Source organism: Molossus molossus, unplaced genomic scaffold (genome assembly GCF_014108415.1).
Source record: "Molossus molossus isolate mMolMol1 unplaced genomic scaffold, mMolMol1.p scaffold_m16_p_20, whole genome shotgun sequence".
Classification (NCBI taxonomy): domain Eukaryota; kingdom Metazoa; phylum Chordata; class Mammalia; order Chiroptera; family Molossidae; genus Molossus; species Molossus molossus.
Genome location: NW_023425356.1, coordinates 21,973,228 through 21,998,510, shown reverse-complemented (window position 1 = coordinate 21,998,510; position 25,283 = coordinate 21,973,228). Strand labels below are relative to the sequence as shown.

Genomic DNA, 25,283 nt, shown 5'->3' with positions numbered 1-25,283 from the left:
CTAGTACTGGGAAAAAGACAATCACCATACTTTGAGTGTTTATATCTTTATATTTTAGGGACACTGAAAAGCAAATGTTGCATTACTATTTTTTATTTAGTGTCTTACCCTAAGTAAGGTACACACATGCGTAATCTCCAGCTAGATGAGTAAAACAATGTGTTGAGTGTTTTAGAGGGTCCTAGTAAGTCATGTTTTCTTCCAAGTTAGTATAGAACTAACTATAGGAAGTATGGGGATTGTTTTGGATTCCTGCAGTGAAATACTAAATGTGGGGGAGAGGGCAATGTGGTGACAGAAGGTGATGCTTTGTCTCAGAATAACCTTGCTTTTCAGATAAAGAGCAGCTTAAACCAGGTGTGTCTCGTAGTTTGGGAGTTCTGTGTAATTTATTTCATGTTATTTATTTGAGCTCACTGTGTTCTGTGGTTAGGATGCTGCAAGTCATTCATCTCCCCAATGCATTTCTGGTCCTAAGCCAACTAACTGTTCGTTCTTTCTTTGACCCTCTCAAGGCTCTCTGCCCTGTGATACTCCCCACAAAAATGCATGATATCATGACCTTGTCTGTGGGAAGGGGTATATAGTGTAGCAAAACAAAGAAACAATATAGTTACATTGAGTCCTCAGACATTTGTTTAGGGAAAAGTCTAAGTAGGAGAGTAAGGGGGGAGAGTTCTATTTGATTAAACTGAAATAGAAATTTTTTTTGCAGAAATTAAGTGGGATTTTTTTTTATTTTATTCTAGAATAAAAGAATGTGAATTCTTTCTGCTGCTCTTGTTTAAACTAAAAGTAGTGTTTACTTGGAACGGCTCTCTGACCATTTGGTTTTATAAGAAAATGTGGGGATGTCAGGAAAGTGGCTTCCTGAATGTTGGGGCAGAGTGTCTTCAGAAGTATAATGGCTAATACCTGAAAGGAAGACTGTGTACAGTTTTAAAGATGGACTTTTAAGAGTTGGATTTTTTTTGTGTGTGTGAGCTGTTTTGATTTTTAAGCCACGAAGTCCTCAATGTGCTTGTTTCAGGATGGAAGTGAGGATTTGTATGACCGTCAGCTGTTAACTTTAAGAAAGTCTGTCTACAGCAGTAAATGAAGATGACAATGTACATATGTGATATAGTGAAACAAAAGATAATTCTGGTATTCATAACATGAAACAAAGGGGTTTTATTCTTTCTGTGTCTGTGATTTAAAACTCCGTGCCCATGCTCTGACTTTTGTATTTCAACCTGAGTTTAAAAAAATAAACAAGATATTTTTTAAAGAAAACATAACATAGTGTGTCTTGGAAAGGACATGATTCATGTGAAAGCAGAATATGGGAAGTTGTTGGTAAGGTCCTTGGTGCTCACTGCAAAATCACAGACAGAGAATTGGTGGGGGCTGTGAATACATCAGTACCACCTAAAACTGATACAGCATCAGAAATGAGTCCTTAAGTATTTTGTAAGTTTACTCTTCAGTGAGCTTAAGTGAAAGCTCTCCCTGCTTCCTCTGCCCTCCCTTGTGTTGAGAGTAAGTAGGATTTGGTTTGATTCCAGGAAGGGTAAAATGATCGGAGTAGGACTTTTATCCTTTCCGATCCCAGGAATACAATGTTTGTGATATATATGGTACAGCAAACCTATCTAGATAATGTGAATATGCTAAACTTCCTAACTGCAGAATATTCACTATCCTGAAATTACTGGTTCATGCAGAATTAAGCTTCAGCTGTTATTGTTTTGAAGCCGCTGTAAATTACTGCTCCCCTCCTTTTTCTCCCCTCCCCCCTTTTTTGAATGGGGGGATGCCTGTTAAGATTAAAATTAGATATGTTGGATTGATATTCTCACGTGTTCAGTGTGGAAAACAAAACAAGTACATGCTTTAGAGGCAACAACAATGAAATCTTTTTGAAATGTGTATTATCACTTAATAAAATAACTAGTTCTAAAGGTTTGACATTTTTCTTTGAGATTTGGGGCTTTAACCAAGGGCTCCTGGCTTCTCTGGTGAGTGCAAAGAGGAGGAAACTTCTCCAGGAGCTTGAATTGCTGCTTTGTGGCACAGGCCTGTGGTTGGAAAACCTAAATTTTCTCCAGCGAAGACCCTACGTGACTGTCCAGGGCTGAAGGTGAAACCAGCTACAGAATGCAGAAGGACAAGCCTGGATATATCTTTGAAGATGTGATTGGATTGGCTTTCGGTCTAAGTGTGTGGGGATGGAGGGATGTGGTGTGCCAGCACATTTCTGAGGCACATACAAAGATTCCACCCATCTTGTCCCTTCCTTGTGACCACTTGCTCCTTCCTCTTCCAGCCATTCCTTTCCTTTTTTAAGTCTGTTTGTCTCCAATATTATGTTTTTGTTTTCTGGTTTAATAAAGTATGGTTCCCTTTGTTGTGTGGTTGACTCTTCCCCTCTTACATTGATCTTGTCCAGCTGTCCCCTTTGACTTCTGCACTTGATGTCACGGAAGGCAATCTGAGCCTCTAAGAAATTCATGGCCTTGTGGGTTTTGTTTGATCCTTTGTGTAATTCAATTTTTGAAAGGGGTGATGGGTGGGATGAGATCAGAAATGTTCAGGGAGTGGCTGGTAGTGAAGTGGGCTATACTGTATGAATAATTATTTGTGTATGTCTTCAAAAAATTGTATAATTGTGAGCAAAGAAGCATTTTTAAAACAAGCATAGGTGGCGGAGGTGGCAGGGACCTTCTGGCCATTTCTTTGCCCACATCTTTTATTTGCTGCATATTGGCAATCTCATACAGAAACCACACTTCTCTCTTGCCCCATCCCCTTTTCATAACCCAGGGAGGCTTAAAGAATGGAATGTTGGCTTCAAGGCGTAGAGTCATGGTATCTAGATCAGGCCTGGGTCACTGGCAGGATAGAGGCTCTAAATAGCAACCTTGATTACGTGAAGCTACACACATCACCAAAAATTTAGAAGTAGCAGCCTGGGAACACACCCAGCAAGTAGGGTGTATCACTGAACTGACTGCTGCTGGAATCTGGCTCACCCTTTTTTCCTTGTCCCCCCTAGGGACCTTGACTTGCCCACCTGATTCTTAATCCCCAAGGAAGCAATAGCTTTTAGACTTTCACCTTGACCTTTCTGGGCATGTTGGAAATGGATCCTCCCCCCTAAATTATTTTTAAGCCAATCTGGTAAAGAGGGATGAGTTATCCATTCATGTATGTAGACATAGTAACACAAACACATCCAAATGGATTTAGGGTATTTGGGTGTTTCTCATACTTGTTTATGAGTAACTAGACAAGCTACTGCTCACAATTGCTGAGTAATAACTCACTGGAGCTACATAGACAAAGCTACTAGAGGGACTTAAGTGAGATATGACTCCTAAATAAACATCCTGTTCTCCCTTCCCCCATGCAGAAGTAAAAAGCACATGCTTCAAGGGAAAAAAGCAAGGCAAGTGCAGTGTAAAACCAAGATTATTTTTGCTTAACTGCTGGGGGAGAACAGGAGAAACCTTTTATGTTTAGTGACAAGTTTGAGAGGAAGGGGATAAGGATGACACCTACTTAGAAAACAATAACTGTGATTACCTTATGGTTTCTTTATTTTTTCCTTTCTCTTTGTGCTCGCTGTGGCAAGAATCAAAAGTTGAGAATACAGATGTGGGTGGAGGGGCTAGTGAGCAGTGCCAACAGAGAAAACATACAGGCTGCAGCTTTGTGTTTGACTCAAAGGAGTGTTGGTTAAACCAGTCCATGCTGGACCTTTTGGAGTTCATAGCAAATTTGATGTTCCAGCAACTTCACTTCCTTTCTTCTTTTTAATCCTCACCGAGGATATGTTTATTGATTTTAGAGAGGGAAACGTCGATGTGAGAAACCAATCAGTGGCCTCCCCTATGTGCCCTGACTGGGGCTCGAACCCAAAACCTAGGTATGTGCCCAGAGTGCAAATCAAGTCCACAGTTGTGGTTCATGGTACTACGCTCCAACCAACTGAACCACCTAGCCAGGGCTCTCCTTATTTTTGAGAATTACTCAAGTCCTTTGCTTCATAATTTGTGGGAAAGAAAGAAGAAGACTTGAAACTTTTTACATTTTCTGTGGGGTTTTTCCGTTGGAATTGTAGAAAGAATGGAGATGAGCGGTGTGCTGTGCTTCAATTTCGCTCTCCCTGGGCTAGGAATCCTCTGCACCTACATGAGGCAACATTTAAGGTCCTATATTGCTTAAGCAGCCAGTTATTGCCAAGGGCAATAGAGATCAGTAAAGGATTAATTTGAAATTTTGGTTATTGGGTAGTGGGCCTTAGTTGTGTATTGCCATCTACAGATGTATCTAGGACTCTCAGAGCACGTTGATCTTTGTTTTTTACTTAAGCATAGAACCTAAGTTGACAACCCTGCACAGACTCCTGTGTTTGGGACACTTCTCTGTGTTTTTCCTTTGGCCTTGACCTGACAAATCAGGGTCGTTTAAAAGGCAGGGGTAGAGGTGGCTGTTTCCTCATTTATCTTCTACAAACTCCAGAGATGTCTTGGGGAAGGAAAGTCAGAGATTTTAGGTGAGCCCAAGGTTTTTTTCTTTATTGGTTTTAGAGAGAGAGAAGAAAGGAGAGGGAGAGAGAGATGGAAACATCGATGAGAGAGAACATTGATTGGCCACCTCCTGCATGCCCCTCACTGGGAATCTGGCCCACAATCTGGGCATGTGCCCTGACTGGGAATCGAACCGGCCGCCTCTTGGTGCATGGGTCAACACTCAACCACTGAGCCACACCGGCCAGGCCAAGATTTTGTTTTCAAAGCAAAGTTCAACTTATCCCCATGCTCCTAATAGGAAGCTTTTCCCTCTTATTAACTCAGCAACTTTGGCTGGATTTTCTCTCTCTCTGGCATTTTAAAGCGATGTTAAAGTAAAAAGCTTGGCCCCATCCTAGATCTTTATTACTAAGGGAAAAAACATTTTAATAAACCTAATCTTCCCACACCACCTACTGTACCTCTAGCCATTTGGTTCTATGAGCCTCAAAAGCATTTGGTGGCAGCGATATAAACCTTTATATATTTTACCTTCTTAAGTTTCTCTTTTTTTTTTAAACTCCAACATCTTTTCTATCGCTTTGATGCAGGGAAATTTTGCTTCTAAGAGCTAAGATAGATTTGAAGTTATGTGTTGATCTGATGACAAGTGGAAAATGTTCTTTACCTTCAGTGGAGAGCATTATTATATATAGTTTAGATATAAAATAAAGATTATAACAATAGTACCACCTTGATAAAAGCTTTAGCTAATTTTAGGATATTTTAAAAGTGAGGTAAAGCTGAGAATTTTTCAAAACTTGATTAAGGTCTAGGATACTCTTTACTGAAGATTCCTTTTCCATAGACATTTGTGAAATCTGGCATTATTTCCTTAACACTTCTTTTTCCTTACCATTAGTCTGCTAGAGAAAATTTGGTAAGATGCCTCTTTTCTTGGCTTTTTATTGGACCCCTCTCTCCAACCTTTATTAAAGGCCTTTTCGGCCTCAAAGGCTCCAAGTAGTGTATCTGGAGAGTAAGCTGAGCAGTGCTACCAAATGAGATGCATTCTGACTATTTTGGTGTCTGAGAGGCAGCAAAGCATGGCATAGTGCAGGCTTTGGATTCAGATGCTGGGGCTTCTCTGAGGGTCATTGTCCAAGTTATAAAGGGAGCTTATGAAGAGCTACTACTTGTCAGGGTTATTCTAGGAATTAAATTAAATAGTGAAGGCAGCACTTGGCAGACAGTAGATGTTCAGTGATATTCTGGGTGGAAGGTAAGAGCAGTTTTATGGATATTTCCCAGGCAGACTAACAGGGTAAAATTCCCTGAGGCTGACACATACTAGGCACAATTCAGAAACTGTAGAAGAACCAGCGATTAATGAATTGGCCTTAGCTAGCTTGCTTCTGCTGCCTTGCTTGTTACAGGGGGAGGAATGGAGTAACTTGACATTCCTTCCTTCCTCCACTGCAACACAAGTTACATAGGTGGTGATGTAGTAGTTGACTGATTGGCATCCCCTGACCACACAGCTCAGTGCATTGCACACAGTGACTAGTCAGTAAATGTTACAGGGATGAGTGCAGAAAGCTACCGCAACAGTGGAGCTTACTTATTCCACCATCCCCCTACTATCTATCTGCACAAAAAAGGACGAGGTACAATGATTAAAGAAGGAATGCCAGTATATGTACTGGAGTTTCAAGTCAATATGATGATTGGTATTTTATCCTCACCCGAGGACATTTTTTTCCATTTTTTGTTCAGATAGAGTGGGAGGGAGGGAGAGAGAGAAAGATATCAACGTGAAAGGGACACATCGAGTGGCTGCCACCCGCATGACCAACCAGGGCCGGGGACAAACTGCAACCGAGGTACGCACCCTTAGCGGGAACCGAACCTGGGTCTCTCTGGACTGCAGGCTGACGCTCTAACCGCTGAGCCAAAGCAGCCAGGGCGATTGGTACGTTCTTAATTCGATAATTATTTATTGAGCACCTACTATTTTGTGCCCTGCAATGCAACAACCCTGTCCCTTTTGGTGCGGAGCCATGGAAAGAACTCTGCCTGTTGCCACACTTTCTGAATGCCATTTAAAAAGTCTCACCACCTTTCCCCAAACACACACGTAATATTCCTCTTCCACAGTCTTGTTTATTTTTGTATTTCAGGGTGTCGAACATATAAGATGATGGAGCCAAGATCCAGAGTGGTGCCTGTGACTCAGATCAACTGCTGTCTTTCCCAGACAGAACCTCTGGCCTCCGGAAACCTAAACAACTTCCTCTGACAGCTGTTCCTCCACAATTCTTGATTCCATCACCACTGGAAACTTGAGAACCAACTCTAACCATCCCCACCCCCAGGTGAGGGCACTAATGGGAATTACTGAGAACCTCACAGCTGCCTCCAAATTAATTTCCCCTCACACTTTACTAAAATCTGACCCTGCTTTTATTGTTACTGTGTAAAATAAATATATACCTAGTCCTGTATCCTATACATAGCATGGAACATATCCTATATATGGCATGGAGGGTTCAGGATAAAGGAAGTTGAGAGCTAGCATGGGAATGAGGCAAAGGTCTTGCATAGGAAGCAGAGAGCCAAAATTCTAGGCTCAGGCACCTCTTTCTGAAGTGATGGGGGAGTATGTAGGGAGTAAATTCTACTACCAGCAAAAGTCTGGTGTGGTAGAATAGTGCAGGACTTGGATTAAATCCAGCATCAGCACTTAAGTGACTAAATTACTTACCTTCTCTGACCTTAAATTCCTCATCTGTAAGATTTAGAGATCTCTTGGGTCCCTTGTAAGCACCATGAGTATGAAGGGACTCCAAGAAGTTCCCATTGCAGATGCTCTGCTCCAGTCCTTAAAGAGGTTATATTAATTTATTCTAATAGTTTGTCGTTAGTGTTGCCCATTACCGTGTACCATGCAGTATATTACATGACTTACATAAAATTAACCTCAACAACTGGAAGCGATACTATTATTCCCATTTCACAGATGAGAAAACTGAAGCATAGGAAAAAATTAAATAATTTACCCAGAATTACATGGTGAATGACAGGTATTTACACTAGGTCTGTTTGATTCCAAATATATGCTCTTAAGTGTTTTCTACCTGCCAGTAAGGACGATGTAAAAAACAAAAACTTATGGCTAAATGGAAATTGCTAACTACCCTTTCTGGCCCGTTTTTCTCTCACTCTCACTCTCTAGACTTTCCCTGCTCCTGTCCTCGAAGCCGCAGGACATCTTACTGCTACTTTGGGCTGAAACTGCAGGTCTCGGATTGCCGGTGTAACCGCGTAGGTCTTCCGGTCAGCCGGAACCACCCACATCGCTGCTGTTGCTGTGTGGAGTGTACGTCTTCGCAGTTCCTGGAGGTGGTCCCGGGCTAGAGTGGCAGCTGTACTAACCAATAGGCATCAGTATTGTTGGGCCAGAAGCCAATGAGGAATCTGGTGAAGAAGACGAGATCATTTGAGGATGTAGGCACTGATCGGAAGGAACATGGGGCTGTATCAGAGGTGGCGACGGCTCCGGCTGCCGGGGTTCCAAGCCTGCGGGCTACACACGGTGCGCGAGGTACCCAGAAGTTCCGAACTAGCCCAGAGTGTAGGCTCTCAACCGAGTCTGACGCCCCCTGCTCCCGCCCTGACTCCCCTAGCCTTTCGATACGATGCACTTTTTCCTAGGGGAGCGTAGGACTCCTAACGTAGGGTCTTGTAGCACCCATTCTTCAAGTCTAGAGAGTAGGACCACGACCACTTAAATATCCTCATCTCCCACCCTCCCCAATCCCAAGAATAACTGATGGGACCTGTGTTACCTCCTAACATCTTTCCCTCCAGGCAGCTGTGCCGACCCCTCCACACTGGCTGGTAGAGCGGCTTGGCCTTTTTGAGGAGCTGTGGGCTGCTCAGGTAAAGAGGTTAGCAAGCGTGGCACGGAAGGAACATCGGACTATTAAAATAGCACTTTCCGGAGGCCAGAAAGTGGAGGCCGTGGCATGGAACACAACCCCTTACCAGCTAGCCCAGCAGATCAGGTAGCAGGCCCATTCCCTACCTACCAGTGTTATTCTACCTCTACTTGCTCTGGACCTGAGCAGAGAAAGAAAACTTCTTGTTTCTTTTCCATCCCATCAAGATAGCTTTTCCTAGGGATTCAATTTTATCTGCTAGTTTCAGAGTCTCTGCCCTTCCTCTATCATCCTTGGTGGGAGGAGGGGGAAAAACAATAGGTTCTATTGCTCTGATAATACATTTCCCCTTTGCAAGTTTGGAGTTACCAAGAAATTAGTAGTCCTTCTTCCCCTGTGGATTGTAATCCTGTCTTTTTCTTCACCACCACCGCTAAAGTTCATCTCTGGCAAATACTGCTGTGGCTGCTCAGGTGAATGGAGACCTTTATGATCTGGAGCGGCCCTTGGAGACAGATTCTGATCTCAAGTTTCTGACATTTGATTCTGCAGAGGGGAAAGCAGTAAGTTTCTTCCTTATTGAAAATACAGTGGCTACTAAACCAAGAGATAGTTAAGTGGGTGTTTCTAACATTTATTTCTTTTGCCTCCATTTCTCCATTTCCACTTGGGACGGAGACTTACCAGAGATTCCTTGTTTCGACTATCCCTAGCTAAGCTGGAAATTTATGATGAAAGTTTTTATTTAGCCTAGGTCTAGTATAAATAGACATCATTTGTGCTAGTGAAATGGAGAGGTAATAAGTTGAAAACAGAAGGATGATATTGAGACACCCATTATAAGTCATCTGTAGCATATATTTAATTCTAACACGGCTTCCACAACTGAGCACACAACCTGGCCTCCTCCCCATTTTGTCTTCTTCATGTCAGCGTAGGTAATGTAGACCTGATGAATTAGGATGCAGAAAAGTTGAGTTGTCATGTCACCTATGTATAAATGGTGACCAGATTCTAAAGCAGTGGTTGCATCACACTAGATTCCTGGGATTGCGCGGGGACAGGAGTAAAAGACTGAGCAGAGCCTTTAAAAATCAGTCTTAACAAAGTAGTTTCCACTGAAGCCCTAAAAAGAGATGTTATAGGAGAGTAAAGGAAAACTGACTGGCCTCCTACAACCAGGAAGCCCTGAGGAGTGGGGTTGGGGGTTATTTTCTTCTGTGCACTGCTTCTACTGACCTCTGCTTTCATTTTTATTGTTTTTTTTCCTTTTCACTATGTAGTTGTCACCACCTCCATTATATGGTAGTAATTCCTAGAAGAGCCATACTGGTTTCACACCAGCTTCTCAGAGGAGAGAAACAGAGCTAAGAGTTAAAGGAGAGTTATGAATTTATGAACTTCTTTTTTTTTTTTATCCTCACCCTAGGACATTTTTCGATATTTTGTTCAGATAGAGTGGGAGGGAGAGAGACAGAAACATCGATGTGAAAGGGACACATGGAGTGGTTGCCACCCACACGACCCAACCAGGGCTGGGGATAAACCGCAACCGAGGCACGTGCCCTTAGTGGGAACTGAACCCGGGTCTCTTTGGACCACAGGCCAACGCTCTAGCCACTGAGCCAAACCAGCCAGGGCTCATGAACTTCTTTCTTGTGACTCCAGGTGTTCTGGCACTCTAGCACTCATGTCCTGGGGGCAGCAGCTGAACAACTCTTGGGTGCTGTCCTCTGCCGAGGTCCGAGCACAGAATGTGGCTTCTACCATGATTTCTTCCTGGGAAAGGAACGGTGAGTATAGCAAGGAAGGAGGAGAATGATGGTTCACTTTTTCTTTTTTCAGTTTTTGGGTTTTTTTTTGAGGTATAATTGACAAAGTTGTAATATTTTTAAAGTATATATTGTGATAATTTAATATTCATATACATTGTGAAAGGATTCCCACAATCCAGTTAATTAATCCATCACCTCACCCTTTCTCTCTCTCTCTTTTTTTGTGTGAGATCTATTCAGCAAATTTCGGCTGTACAAGACAACTATCAACTATAGTCACCATGCTATACATTAGCTCCTCAGACCTTATTTACCTTGTAACTAAAAGTTTGTATCCTTGTACTGGGGTGGTTTCTGAGGCCCTTTTCTGGGGCCTTGTGCATATTCAGTTTGGCGGAGTAAGCTGGGGGGACGGTCTCCAGGTCTGAACTGTTATTTTGGTCCCACCTTCTCCATTCATCCGTGTTCTTTCTCTTCTAATTCTGCTTGAAACTCGTCTTCTCTAGCCTTTAGGAATTTTTCAGCTTTTACTTCATTCTTCATTACTGTGGCTTTAATTTTGTCCATTCAGATTGCTGCACTCAGCTTTTAATTCTATAAGAGCATTTGCTCCAGCTATAAAATTTGTACCTGGTCTTCTTTTTTTTTTTAATCTTCACCCGAGGACATTTTTTTTTCCATTTTTTGTTCAGATAGAGTGGGAGGGAGAGAGAGAGAGAGAAACATCGATGTGAAAGGGACACATCGAGTGGCTGCCACTCACACAACCAACCAGGGCCGGGGACAAACTGCAACCGAGGTACGTGCCCTTAGTGGGAACTGAACCCGGGTCTCTGGACCGCAGGCCAACGCTCGAACCACTGAGCCAAATCGGCCAGGGCTGTACCTGGTTTTCTATTCATGTTTTCTGTTAGTTTGTCTAAGAGAAAATAATTCTAGATGTCTCTGGAGGGCAGGATTTCACCCCTTAGCCAATAGGTATCACCCAGGTGATGCTTCTTAGAGGATGCAAACCAACCAATTCTCATCTTCCCAGAGCTATTCGGGGCTCAGAGCTGCCTGTTTTGGAGCGAATTTGCCAGGAACTTGCAGCTGCTGCTCAGCCCTTCCGGAGGCTAGAGGCGTCCCGGGATCAGCTTCGCCAGCTCTTCAAGGTGGGTTGGCAATGCACAGTTTTAGGAGGAAGATCAGAGGCAGAGGAAAGAAGTGGCTCTCTCCTAGAACATCTTTGTGGGGATAAAGACTTGTCTTCATTCATTCCTTCTTCCAGGATAATCCCTTTAAGCTTCAACTGATCGAGGAGAAAGTGACAGGCCCAACAGCAACAGTGTACGGGTGAGAGTTCACGATGGGGCCCTGGCCGGTTTGGCTCAGCGGTTGGAGCGTCAGCTTGCGGACCAGAGAGTCCTGGGTTCGGTTCCCGGTAGGGGCACGTACCAAAAAAAAAAGAGAGAGCGCGTTCATGATGGGGAAAATGGGAGGTGGGGGTGCACTGACAAAGGCCGAAAGTGGGATAGGGGGAAGAAGACAGAAGGTAATGTGTTGCTCCAGAAAAAGAAATGGGAACAGGAATTGAGTTTTATCTCCCATTGCTCTTTCTGTAGAACAGTTTTCTCTACCTCCTCTTTCTGTCAGCTGAAGGCTATGAGAGGGAGAAACCTCAAAGCTCAAGAATTTGGAAGCCACTAACTGGCCCTGTCTTTCTCTCAGATGTGGCATGTTGGTTGATCTTTGCCGGGGCCCCCACCTTCGGCATACTGGGCAGATTGGAGGACTGAAGCTGCTTACGGTCAGTTGTGAGGATGGGTTAGGCTGAGACTGCTGTTTTCACTGGAGGGGGCTGGGGAATGGGAAGATAATTCTCTCAGCCCCTTCTATACTCTATACTAAGCAGGGAACCCAGACACCAACTCAAATTCCATAGTTGGACATCAATGCTAAAGGAGATGGGGCAGGGGCCAAATGTGGACAGGTTAGACAAGGTCATGTAGGGAAGGCTCCTGTGAATAGAGGGTGTGGAATACCATTTGATAGGCACAGGGAGAATACTCTAAGTCAAGGGCATGTCTTTTATGAAAATACTGTTCCTGCCCTGGCCAGTTTGGCTCAGCAGTTAGAGCGTCGGCCTGCGGTCCAGAGAGACCTGGGTTCAGTTTCCACTAAGGGCGTGTACCTTGGTTGCAGTTTGTCCCCGGCCCTGGTTGGGTTGTGCAGGTGGCAGCCACTCAATATGTCCCTTTCACATCGATGTTTCTCTCTCTCTCCCTCTCTTTCTCTTCCACTCTATCTGAACAAAAAAATGGGAAAATGTCCTCAGGTGAGGATTAAAAAAAAAAGAAAGAAAGAAAATACTGTTCCTGGGCCAGGTGACTTATTAGATGGAATGGAAGCAGAGAGCAAGGAAAGAGGCAGATATAGAACAAAAAGCGCTGGATTGAAAGCCTAACCCTCTGTACTTCGTCCTGGCCCTGCCATTAATGAAGTGTGTGGCCTTGGGTAAATCTCTTTACCCACTTTCCCATCTGTTAAATGAGGCTGGTAATTCCTACCAGTAAATCCACATCTAGAGATAGAACCAGCTAATGCAAGAGAAAATGTTTGAGGGGAAGTTAAAAGTGCTGTAGAATGCAGGCTGTTTCTTGTTAGTACTATTGTTCAAGGAAAGAGCAAGCATGGTTTGATTTCATGTGGTCAGGGGTAGGAAGTAGTGTGGGAAATTGATAAGAGGATGGATAGGATGACCTTTGACCAGGTCTTCAGGTTAGTCCCCTGAGCAGTTATTGATTAGAAAGGGAAGGGACTAAGGACAGGGTGCCTGCATTGCAGTAGTAGTGAGAATGGGAAGAAAAAGAGGCAGCAGGATAAGGTTAAGCCTGAGCAGGACATATGTGGAAATCAAGAGTCAGGCATCTCTAAGGCTGTAAACATTGTAAGGGGTCTGGAGGACCAGCCTGCTGGTGTTGATGGGGAAAGTAGTGCATATTTGTGATGCTTACACTGAGAGTATCATTTGAAGTTTGCAAGAGAGGTTGGGTGGCTTCAGTCTTCTCCATTTTCCCTTTGACTCCCTGTGTCCTCCCACAGAACTCGTCATCCTTATGGAAGTCTTCAGGTGCCCCAGAGACACTGCAGAGAGTATCAGGGATTTCCTTCCCCACAGCAAAGGAGCTGAGGGCCTGGGAAGAATGGAGGAAGGAAGCAGAGTTACGGGACCACCGACGCATTGGGAAGGTACAGAGTTTGAGGAAATAGAGGCACTGATGAGAAGGGTTGGAACAAGATGAAGGAACCTGATTATGGAGTTGGGAGCAGATTCAGAATCCAACAGACTGAGCAGCTCTATCACTTATTTCTTCTGGGTTCAAAGCCCCTGCTTTCTCTTGAAGTGACCACTGCCATTCCTGACCCCAGGAACAGGAGCTCTTTTTCTTCCATGAACTGAGTCCTGGGAGCTGCTTCTTCCTGCCTCGGGGGACAAGGGTGTATAATGCTCTGGTGTCTTTTATCAGGGTAAGAGGGACCCAAGTTCGGGGAAGGAAGACCAGGGAGGGGCTGAGGGCCTAGAAGAAGCCAAATGAAATGTTTAAAAGGAGGATTAGAAGCATAAACATAAATATTGTAAAGTGCTGGTGATTTTTATAATACTAGAAATGTGTGGTCTACAGTGGGGGACTATGGTCTGCAGAGTTAATATGGTCCTTAGGTTGTGGCTGTGGTCAGCATGACCTGAGGACCCAGGAGAATCTTACAGCTGCCACTCTCCCTTCTCTCCCAGTCGCTTTGACCTTTCATGTCTGTATCTTCCTTTCTAGGCTGAGTACACCTGCCGTGGTTTCTCAGAAGTAAAAACTCCTATACTGTTTTCTACAAAACTCTGGGAACTGTCAGGGCACTGGGAACATTATCAGGAAGACATGTTTGCCCTGCGGTCCCCAGGCTCTGACAGGCCTACCAGCTCCCAGAGTGACCACTCTGCCAGCCATCCCACAGATACACTCGCCCTCAAGCCCATGAACTGCCCTGCACACTGGTGAGCTGGAGCCAGAAGGCCTGGGTCCTTCCAGGGCTGAGGCCAGGCACCGAGGTTGCTAAATATTAAGTAATAGGAAGCAACTTGGAAGAGTAGTGGGGCACCTGATTTGAGTCTTGAATCTGCCCTCTAGCTAACCATGTGAATTTGGGAAGATCATTGTACCTCTCTAAGCCTCAGTGTCCTTATGTATAACAGCAAGGGTTTGGAGTTGCTGTCTAAGGCTCCTCTTCCAACTCAGTGCCTGTCACAGAACAGGTGCACAGTAAGTGATGTCTGTGTTGTTAGTGAGAAATTCCCTTTGAGCCATGCAGGGCTCCGATTATGTTGAGTGGGGATTGACAGGACTCAGGAAGGGCACGCCAGGGCTGGAGAGGTCCTTAGCTCATGTGGAGGGAAGGGAAGCTTGCCAACTGGGCAGGGGAGCAGTCTTCGGGAGCTAGTTTTCCCTGCAGCACTGACCCCTTCCCACCCCAATCTCAGCCTGATGTTCGCTCACCGGCCCAGATCCTGGCGAGAGCTACCCCTGCGACTGGCAGACTTTGGGGCCCTGCACAGGGCTGAGGCTTCTGGCAGTCTGGGAGGACTGACCCGGCTGCGGTGCTTCCAGCAGGATGACGCTCACATCTTCTGTGCACCGGACCAGGTGGCCCTTCCCCAGCTCCACCAAAAGGATTTCTAACCACCTTCCACTGTCCCTGTGAAGTGCAAACATTTCTGACCCTCAGTTGCCCTCATTATATATTACATTTCAGCTGTGTGCTATCCCCAACTTTCCTCTATGTTTTTGTCCTCTGTTTGCCCTGAACTACCATCAAACCAGAGCTGTAGCTAGCACACAGCTTACCTACCCTTATTTCCTCTCCCAGCTGGAAGCAGAGATCCGAGGCTGCCTTGATTTCCTCCGCGCTGTCTATTCTGTCCTTGGCTTCTCCTTCCGCCTGGCACTGTCCACCCGGCCCTCTGGCTTCCTGGGAGAGCCTTGTCTTTGGGACCAGGCTGAGCAGGTGAGCAGGTGGTAGGGAATCGGGGATAAAGCACTCTGATGGAGGGGAGACAGATGAGAGTCAGGGTCCTCAGTAGACGCATATGCTGAGAAGGTCCTTGGTGGGCGACTGGAGGGATATGTTACTCGTAAAGTCCTCTCTTGTCTCATTCCTTCTAAAGGTCCTTCAGCAGGCCCTGGAAGAATTTGGAGAACCCTGGGACCTCAATCCTGGAGATGGGGCATTCTATGGGCCTAAGGTAAACTGGAGACTTGGGGTAGTTTTATTTATTCTTTTGTTTGTTTGTTTGTTTTTAATTAAATGTTTAATAGATAAAAAGGAATATTTTTTAACTTGTGTGGGATATAAAGAAAAGTAAAACACTTCCTGCCCCCATGGGACTTATTGTCATGTGAGGGGTGTGGGTTCCTTGGTGCTAAGGGAGCTTGCTGCTCAGGAGGGTCAGGAAGGGCTCCCTGCAGGACTCTTTCTAATCAGAAATGTGATTGTTGGCCAAGTAAAGAGGTGTTTCAGGCAGAAGCTGGGGGAAGGGTGAAAACTCACATGGCAAGTTGGAAGAAGTGAAAGAAGTCAGGGCAAAAAAGGAACTGAAAAGTGTCTGCTGGATTTAGTAAAAAGGCTGTTAGGTTTTTTGTTTTTGTTTGTTTTTTAAGTTACCGATGAATATACTTGAGAAATCCAGATTACATGCAGACAGAAGAAAACTGATTATAGAAACATTACTACTGCCCTAGCTGGTTTGTCTCAGCAGTTAGAGTGTCGGCCTGCAGACCAGAGAGTCCCAGGTTCGGTTCCCGCTAAGGACACGTACCTCAGTTGAAGTTTGGCCCCGGTTGGGGTCGTGTGGGTAGCAACCAGTTGATGTGTCTCATATTAATGTTTCTCTCTCTCTTCCTCCCTTTTCCCCTCCCGCTCTATCTGAAGATAAATGGAAAAATGTCCTCGGGTGAGGATAAAAAAACAACAACATTACATTACTAAGATTTTTGAAATGTTTTAAACATTTCCAATTATTGAACGGTAATATAAAAAAACTTTTTATAGCCCTGGCCAGTTTGGCTCAGCGGTTAGAGCGTCCGCCTGCGGTCCGGAGAGACCCGGGTTCGGTTCCCGCTAAGGGCATGTACCTCGGTTGCAGTTTGTCCCCGGCCCTGGTTGGTCGTGTGGGTGGCAGCCACTCGATGTGTCCCTTTCACATCGATGTTTCCCTCTCTCTCTCTTCCTCTCTCTCCCTCCCACTCTGTCTGTACAAAAAATGGAAAAATGTCCTCGAATGAGGAAAAAAAAAACTTTTTATAGAGTTGATGGAAGCTTAACAATCAGGATTTAACATATTATACAGTTGAAATCACAGTTGCACAGTATATCCAATTCCCCCAGATTTATCTATGCATTATAAAATTGAAATGCACACTATTCCCTCAAATTACTCCCTCCAGCCCCATTCCCAATCAATTACCTTGCCTATAAACCTTTCCATATAACCTTTTTTAAAATTTTAGTTTTTTTGTTTGTTTTGTTAATCCTCATCTGAGGGTTTTTTCATTGATTTTTTAGAGAGAGTAGAAGGGGGAGAGAGAGAGAGAGAGAGAGAGAGAGAGAGAGAGAGAGAGAGAGACATCAATTGGTTGCTTCCCGCACAACCCCGACTGAGGCTGGGGACTGAACCTGTAACCCAGGTATGTGCCCTTAACCAGGAATCAAACCCATGACCCTAGGTCAGAAGGCTGATGCTCTAATCACTGAGCCACACTGATCAGGGCTCATATACCCTTTTAAATCAGATTTTATGGGTATATAATCTTTAGTCTTCATTATTATTTCGGAACAGACAGTAAATATAGTCATATGATCAATCTTCAGTTACCTTCCTTTCAAAAGGCATCTGAACTGCTGCAGTGGTCTTAAAATTCAAGCCTAAGAAATCAAGAAAATTGATAGTCAAGAGTCTGATCTAATAGGTAATTCTATAAACTAAAATAATACTAATAACCTATGTGTCCACACACTTATAAAAGGATTTCCTATCTGAGGAATATTATTCAATGGGTCTCTGAAAGGAAAGTTGTATGACTACTGCTTTCTGATGTAAAACAGTTAGGGGACCCCAGATATTTTTCCATTGGCTAAGAAGCTTACAGTTGAACCTTTTTAAAAATATTCAAGCCCTGGCCAGAGCATTAGCCTGCAGTCCAGAGAGACCTGGGTTCAGTTCCCACTAAGGGCACATACCTTGGTTGCAGTTTGTCCCTGGCCCTGGTTGGTCGTATGGGTGGCAGCCACTCTATGTGTCCCTTTCACATTGATGTTTTTCTCTCTCTCTCTCTTCCTCTCTCTCTCTCCCACTTTATCTGAACAAAAAATGGAAAAATGTCCTCGGGTGAGGATAAAAATAAATAAAAATAAAAATATTCAAATCTATAGAAGTAATTATGAAAATAACATTTTGGAAGGTCATAGGATAAGACACACAAAGAATTTGCTCTTAAAATGGCACATCCAAAATAAATCTGTTCAAACAAGGCAGCACAAAAGCAATTTAATAAAGCCCTGGCCGATTTGGCTCAGCAGTTAGAGCGTCGGTCTGCGGACCAGAGAGTCCTGGGTTCAGTTCCTGCTAGGGGCATGTACCAAAAAAAAAAAAAAAGGCAATTTAATAACAATTTGAAATCAAATACAGCCCTGGCCAGTGTAGTTCAATGGTTAGAGCATCTGCCCAAGCACCAAAGGGTCTCAGGTTTATTTTTGGTCAGGGGTCAAGGGCGTGTACCTGGGTTGCAGGTTTGATACCTGCCCTCATCAGGGTGCGTGGAGGAGGCAACCAATGTGTCTCTCTCACATGGATGTTTCTCTCCCTCCCCTGCCCTCTCTGCCTTCCACTCTCTCTAAAACTCAATGGAAAAAAGATATCCTCAGGTGAAGATTAACATAAAAAGAAAGAAAAGAAATCAAATACAGTGGGAAGTGCTTCTGTTAAAATCATCAACCAGGTCCAGCCAGTGTGGCTTAGTGGTTGAGCATCGACCCATGCACCAAGAGGTTGCTGGTTTGATTCCTGGTCAGGACTCATGCCCAGGTTGTGGGCCCAATCCACAGTGGGGGGCATGTAGGAGGTGGCCAGTCAGTGTTCTCTCTCATCGATGTTTCTCTCTCTCCCTCTCACTTCCTCTCTCTCTAAAATCAATAAAGGGGGAAAAAATCATCAACCAGAATTCGTGAATGGCAAAAGAAGACTATCTCAAAATATACTGAATTCACATATGTTGCAGTTGGCATAATGAACTCATGCCAGATATAAACTCAGTTTACCAATTAGGCTGAAACAAATTTTAGAGCTATGTTGATAAGAGAAATAAATGTACTTCATGGTAAAGGCATAGCAGCATCTAAAAAAATTTGATATATTTATCACAAAATACAAACTTTTTTTTTTTTTTTTTTATCCTCGCCCGAAGACATTTTTCCATTTTTTGTACAGATAGAGTGAGAGGGAGAGAGAGGAAGAGAGAGAGAGGGAAACATCGATGCGAAAGGGACACATCGAGTGGCTGCCACCCGCACGACCAACCAGGGCCGGGAACAAACTGCAACCAAGGTACATGCCCTTAGCGGGAATCGAACCCGGGTCTCTCCGGACCGCAGGCGGACGCTCCAACTGCTGAGCCAAACCGGCCAGGGCCAAACTTTCTTAACCATTAACAAATCAGGACAATAAAATGTTCTTGGAAACTTTTTTAAAGGCTTGATTTAACATGCCAGGAAAATGTTATTTTTCCATTGAGATACACTTATATAAATTATTCTGAAGTCAGTTTCACATCTGGAATTAACCCCTAGCAGAAGTACCAGCCGCTAATGCTACCTAAATGTTACTTAGATGGATGTTAAACTACGCAATTGTTGGTGCCAATCTGCTTATAAAGGAAATGCTCTGGATACCTAGTCTTCTCACAAACAGTGGGCAAGCAGGTTTCATTATTATATGTTCAACAGTAATCCTGAATTCATTAAACAAGGCCCAAAAATATGATTTCTTCAAAAGTATGTTTACAGTGTCTATGCTTAAGTATAATAATTAATAAGTAATAATACAAGAATAAACTGTTTCACAACTAGGTTTACAGTTGTGAGTATGCAAAACACAGTTTATTATTTATTTTTCTTCAGATAGAGTGGGAGGGAGAGAGAGGAAGAGACAGAGAGAGGGAGAAACATCGACGTGAAAGGGACACATCGAGTGGTTGTCACCCACACGACCAACCAAGGTCAGGGACAAACTGCAACCGAGGTACGTGCCCTTAGCGGGAACCAAACCCAGGTCTCTCTGGACCACAGGCCGACGCTCTAACCGCTGATCCAAACTGGCCAGGGCCATTTTTGTTACAGATGTTTCTCCTTTTCCCCCCCATTGATACCCTCCTCCTGATCCCCCCACCTCGTCCCCAGCATTGTTGTCTATGTCCATGGTTGCGCATACATGCATATAAGTTCTGTGGTTTATCTCCCCCCCACACACACTCTTCTGAGGTTTGTCAGTCTGTACCCTTTTATGTCTCTGGGTCTATTTTGTTCTTCAGCTTATTTTGTTCATTATATTCCACATTTAAGTGAGATCATGTGATATTTGTCTTTTTCTGTTTGGCTTGTTTCGCTTAGGATAATACTCTCCAGGTCTCTCCATGTCGTCTCAAAGGATAAGAGATCTTTCTTTCTTACAGCTGCATAGTACTCCATTGTGTATATGTACCACTGCTTTTTTATCCATTCATCTACTGATGGACACTTGGTCTGTTGCCAGATCTTAGCGATTGTAAATAGTGCTGCTATAAACATAAGGGTACATATATTCTTTCTGATTGGTGTTTCAGGCTTCTTAGGATATATTCCCAGAAGTGGGATCACTGGGTCAAATGGAAGTTCAATTTTTAATTTTTTGAGGAAATACCATATTGTTTTCCATAGTGGTTGCACCAGTCTGCATTCCCACCAGCAGTGTGCTAGAGTCCCCTTTTCTCCACATCCTCACCAACACTTGTTTGATGATTTGTGGATGGCAGCCATTTTGACAGGTGTGAGGTAATACCTCATTGTTCACAGTTTATTCTTATATTATTTGTTAATTATTGTATTATTTTCCATAGGAATAACTGTAAACCTACTTTTGCCCCAACCTGTATTTCATTACAAGCAATGAATTTCAGAATATTCTGTTGATTCGTGCTTAATTTATTCAAGCTAGATCTCAGCAGAGGTAAACTATTTGAACCCTTTGCATCGAAGACCTTTTTTGTATATGTGGCAGCATGAAAATAACAAGACTGGGAAAACACTTCTTGTAGCAGGGTAGGAATTGACAGAGATGAGTGAATACAGCAGGTAGTGGCAGCTGTCCTCTAACAGAGCTTGGGCCAGGAATGCTCTGCTGAACTGGAAGTGTGGTGATCTTCGATGCAGCCTCATTTGCCAGTAAATAGCTGCTCCATGCAACCCAAGAAGAGTCGGAGCAAACAGAGTAGAGTGGTAAACTGAACAAGTGAGAAAGCCATGTTGCCGTGCCCTGTTTATTGGCATCATGAATCACACTGTGCCTGCCCCTTGGGATACTGTTCAGCACAGAAAAGAGCAAAGCTGGGTTTCTAGAAAGACCAGAGCAAAGGCAGAGCTCCAGGCTGTTAGGTTTTGCAGGACCATTTTTGGTAAAATGGAGACTGGGGGTGGAGTCAGAAGTGAACGAATGAACATAACTCTTTCAAGAACTTTGGCTTTTACAAAGGCACAAGAGAGTTACTAAGGGCCTGAGTAGTCAAAGGAGATGTTTATGAAGGGAGACACTTGAGAATGTTTAAATGCTATAATGAGAGGTTGCCTGTTTGAGTCGGGGAGAAGTTGAAGTTGTCGAAGGGTTTCAGTAGAGGGAAGTTTCTGGGGAGGCTTAAAGGGTGATTTTGAGAGCCCTCCACCAAAGAGACAACTTTTGCCATTGTTCTGGGGGCAAAAAGGCTGGGGGTAGGTGCAAGGAAGTTTAATAGGTATGGTGATAGAAGTTGAGGCATTTTCCCATCTCATGATATTAATTATCTGAATTTTCCCTGAAATAAGGAAAAGGATCATTTAATGAGATGGGAATGGGAGAGGAGAGTCGTCAGTGAGTGGAGTGAAAATATAGAGAGGAGAAGCTTGAATATCCTTGAGGAGAATAGGACACAGAACTGATCAAAGCAGCCGAAGGGTTGGGGGCAGCAGCAAGGGTCCAGTTGAGGTTCATAATGGGGACCTGCATGGTGGCATCAGTTCCTGTTTTTGCATCTGTGTGGAGCGTGATGTGTGGGCAGCACTGAGTGGTTCTATTACAGTGCCAAGGAGGTGGGAGTGGAGGGTGCCACCAGGGCGGGGCTTTGCCATGTGGATGTGATAGGAACAGTGGTAAAGGGAACCTGGGAGAGGGGTTACAGCTGCAAAGGGAAGAATCAAAGGAGGAGGGGCCTGTGAATGGGAAGAAAAAGGCCTTAAGAAGCCTAGACATTGAAGAGCTATTCACAGGAATAGTAGAAAACTCAGAGATGGTAATCAGCAGTGGATTGTTTCAGAAGTGCAGCCATTCAGGCAATGACAGGACAAAGCGTGTAGCCACAGTGTGGGTGTGGGTGAAGGGCTCCTGGATGAGGAGCTCCAGGAATTGAGAGGCCAGGGTATGAATGGGCCATTCATGTGAATGTTGATGTCCCCTAATATTATAATGCCATGATTAAGGGGGAAAAGGCACCGAGAGTCACTGCCAGAGTCCCCAGTGAGTGAAGTAGAATATGATACAGCTGGGTGACATGTCTCAACAGCCCAGGACCTGGGTAGGTAGAAGGGGTGACACAGATAATGGAGGATCCTGGTTCTGGTTTCTCTCATACCCTCCCCTCTGTCTCCTCCAGATTGACGTGCACCTCCACGATGCCCTGGGTCGGCCCCATCAGTGTGGGACAATCCAGCTCGACTTCCAGCTGCCCCTGAGATTTGACCTCCAGTACAAGGGGTACAGCACCTTGCCCCTCCCCTTTCCCTTGGCTGCCCATGGAATATGTGGAGAACAACTCCCCCCTCTACCTTCGACCCTAAAAATAAACAGGTCCTCCACACCTTCCCTGCGGGGCCTGAATATTTCTAAAAACTGGAAAGTGATCTTGGTTACACAGTTTGTGCTACTTCCTCCATCAATCCACCTTCCTTTTTCTCTCTAAGGCAGGCCGGGGCCCTGGAGCGTCCAGTCCTCATTCACCGGGCAGTTCTGGGTTCTGTGGAAAGGATGTTGGCCGTGCTAGCAGAAAGCCATGGGGGGAAATGGTGAGACCTCTGACTCCAGACTTCCATTCTGACCCTCACACCAGATAGTGCATGCCCAGATTCTGGCCCTGCAGACTCCAGCTTCTGTTTCCCTCTCCAGTCTGCTCGCTGCAGCCACACTCATGGTCAGAATAAGTCATTTGCTCTCCCCTGTTCTCTCCCAACTAGGCCGCTGTGGCTGTCCCCATTCCAGGTGATGGTCATCCCTGTGGGGGCAGAGCAAGAGGACTATGCCAGGGAGGTGAGGAGCTGGGGGAAAGGACAGGGCCAAAGCAAGACTAATAGGGACCCAAGCAGTGGATAGGAAGAGACACATGGGGTGCGGGGAGAGGCACAGCATTTGGAACCATGAGACTGAGCTCAGATGGCTGCTGGCCTGTGCTGGAAATTCCACATCTGAGAAACGAAACTGATCCTTGCCTGGTGGAGATGTGTGAAAATTGAACAAATCAACATACATGAAATGCTGACAACAGAGCACCTGGCACAAAAGGGGGCTTGTATAATTGTTGGTTTTATTTTTCCCTTCTGGAGAGAAGTAGGATATGGCTGTCCCAGAGTCAAGCAGCTGGCTGGGTAGAGTGGCGGCTAGAAGCAGGCAGCTCAGGGAATCACTGCAGGCTGGGCTGCAGTAGGAGGCAGACACAGAAGCTGTGGAGGGCGAGGGCAGGGCCTCAATGTGGACACGAGGGGGTGTCTGAGAACTGGAGAGCCTTGAGGAAGAGGAGGGAGGAACCGATGTGGGGGTCTGGGGAGGATTGGTATCAGACTATTCGAGCTCCTTAGCCTTCCATTAAATTACGTTCCTGTCACCAAACCTCTGCCTCAGGCACAGCAGAGCCTGCAGGCTGGAGGACTGGTCGGCGACCTGGATGCTGACTCCGGACTGACCCTCAGCCGGAGAGTCCGCCGTGCTCAGCTTGCCAACTACAATTTTCAGTTTGGTAAGTGACCAGGTCAGGCACCTGCCCTGTGCACTGTTCTTTCCTATTTATCAAGTTTAGTCATCTGCATGTTTGGCTTAATTGAGACTCAATTCCTGGGCTGGACAGGGGCCAGGATTCAGGATGCCTGAGCCTTTTGGGCCCTAGTTTTCTTCACCCCGACAGCTACCTCTGACCTGCAAAACAGTTCTCTTCTGGCCCTGGCCAGAGCTCTTGGTGTCTGTTAGGTTAATTAACCAAGGGAGTGTCAGAGAAAGGGACAGGAGGGGTTAATAAGGCATCAATTAGTTGGCTTTGTTTATTCTGGACCTAGATGGAGTCAGCCCTACCGGATGAGAGAAAGGCCGATGAGGGAAAGGGCGTAGGAGAAAAGTAGCCCTGCCTGTTCCTTTTTTCATTTTACAAGGTTCAGAGTTCTGCCTTGAAAGCGAGGAGCAGAAACTAGTTCTCTAGTTTTACACGCCACTCGCCCTGCCAGCACTTGGAGCGGCTGCCCCACAGTCCCGTGGACTTGCACATGTCTTCCTCCCTGGCTGCCTCCCCTTTCTAGTTCACAGACACACTTTCTCTCTGGTTTGCTTGATTTTGTCTGTCTTTCTCTGGCTGACCCTACTGTCTCCGACCCGGGGCTCCTGCCTAGAGTGAGAAGGCGAACAGAATGCCTGAAACGTTCCTCTCCTCAGCAGAGCAGGGGACCGAGGAGCAAGACGGCTAAAGAGATCCTCCCCTGAGCCGTGTCTGGGCCTCACTCTCACACTTTCTGCAGTTAGGTCTCTTCAGTTACTGCATAGCAGACAGAGATTTCCATGTGGATAAATGTGCCCTGAGCTACCCAAACTTCCCTTCTTGCAGTGGTTGGCCAGAAAGAGCAGAGCAACAGAACAGTGAACATCCGGACTCGAGATAATCGTCGACTTGGAGAACGGGACCTGACTGAGGCTGTGCGGCGGCTGCTGGAGCTGCAGAACTCCAGGGTCCCAAATGCTGAAGAACTGTTCTGAGCTTCTTTTACTGATGTGACAGAACTGCAGGAGCCATCAGCCTCTCTGGACACAGGAGGCTGACCTGACGGACAGTCTGGAGCGTGGGGAGGCACGAATCTACTCTTCTGAAAAGAGACTTGGTCTAGGGCAGCGGTTCTCAACCTGTGAGTCGCGACCCCTTTGGGAGTCGAACGACCCTTTGACAGGGGTCACCTAAGACATAACAGTAGCAAAATTAAAGTTATGAAGTAGCAACGAATAATTTTATGGTTGGGGATCACCACAACATGAGAAACTGTATTAAAGGGTCGCGGCATCAGGAAGGTTGAGAACCACTGGTCTAGGGGAAGCTGCAGCTGCTCGCATGTGAGGAGAGTGAAACTAAAAACAATAAACTTGAAGCTATTAGGGTTGTGTCTTCATCTCTGACTCCTGATGGGGGGAATAAAAAGGGGGCCTCAGGGCACTGGGAAGATTGAAAAGGGACAGCACAGCCCTGGCTGGTGTGGCTCTGTTGGTTGGAGCATCATCCTGTACACCGAAAGGTGGCGGGTTCGATTTCTGGTCAGAGCACATACCCAGGTTTCGGGTTCAATCCCTGGTCAGTTGCACATGCAGGAGGCAACTGATTGATATGTCTCTCACACACGATGTTTCTCTCTCTTTCCCTCTCCTCTCTAAAAATCAATACAATCACCCTGGCCAGTTCTCTCAGTGGTTAGAGTGTCAACCTGCAGGCCAAAGAGTCACAGGTTCAATTCTGGTCAAGGGCATG

At 45.2% G+C, this 25,283-nt stretch overlaps 1 protein-coding gene across 6 annotated transcripts; it reads left to right on the top strand.

Moving 5' to 3' along the window:
* The first annotated feature begins 6,681 nt into the window (after positions 1–6,681).
* On the top strand, positions 6,682–24,733 carry TARS2 (threonyl-tRNA synthetase 2, mitochondrial). Of its 6 annotated transcripts, none has more exons than XM_036272895.1 (19): positions 6,682–6,871; positions 7,732–8,091; positions 8,367–8,563; positions 8,877–9,000; positions 10,106–10,230; positions 11,249–11,366; positions 11,483–11,547; positions 11,923–12,001; positions 13,297–13,443; positions 13,624–13,722; positions 14,025–14,242; positions 14,726–14,888; positions 15,112–15,249; positions 15,410–15,487; positions 22,173–22,273; positions 22,480–22,581; positions 22,750–22,822; positions 23,411–23,525; positions 24,378–24,733. In XM_036272895.1, the coding sequence occupies exons 2-19, from the start codon at positions 8,026–8,028 to the stop codon at positions 24,524–24,526; spliced, it is 2,157 nt and encodes a 718-aa protein (XP_036128788.1). In that variant the 5' UTR covers positions 6,682–6,871; positions 7,732–8,025; the 3' UTR covers positions 24,527–24,733. The 6 variants fall into 6 exon arrangements, 5 of the variants coding, with proteins under 5 accessions (XP_036128788.1, XP_036128787.1, XP_036128789.1 ...); XM_036272894.1 differs by having other exon boundaries at positions 7,732–8,100; XR_004960945.1 differs by lacking the exon at positions 24,378–24,733 and having other exon boundaries at positions 7,732–8,100; positions 22,484–22,581; positions 23,411–23,448.
* The last annotated feature ends 550 nt before the right edge of the window (positions 24,734–25,283 follow it).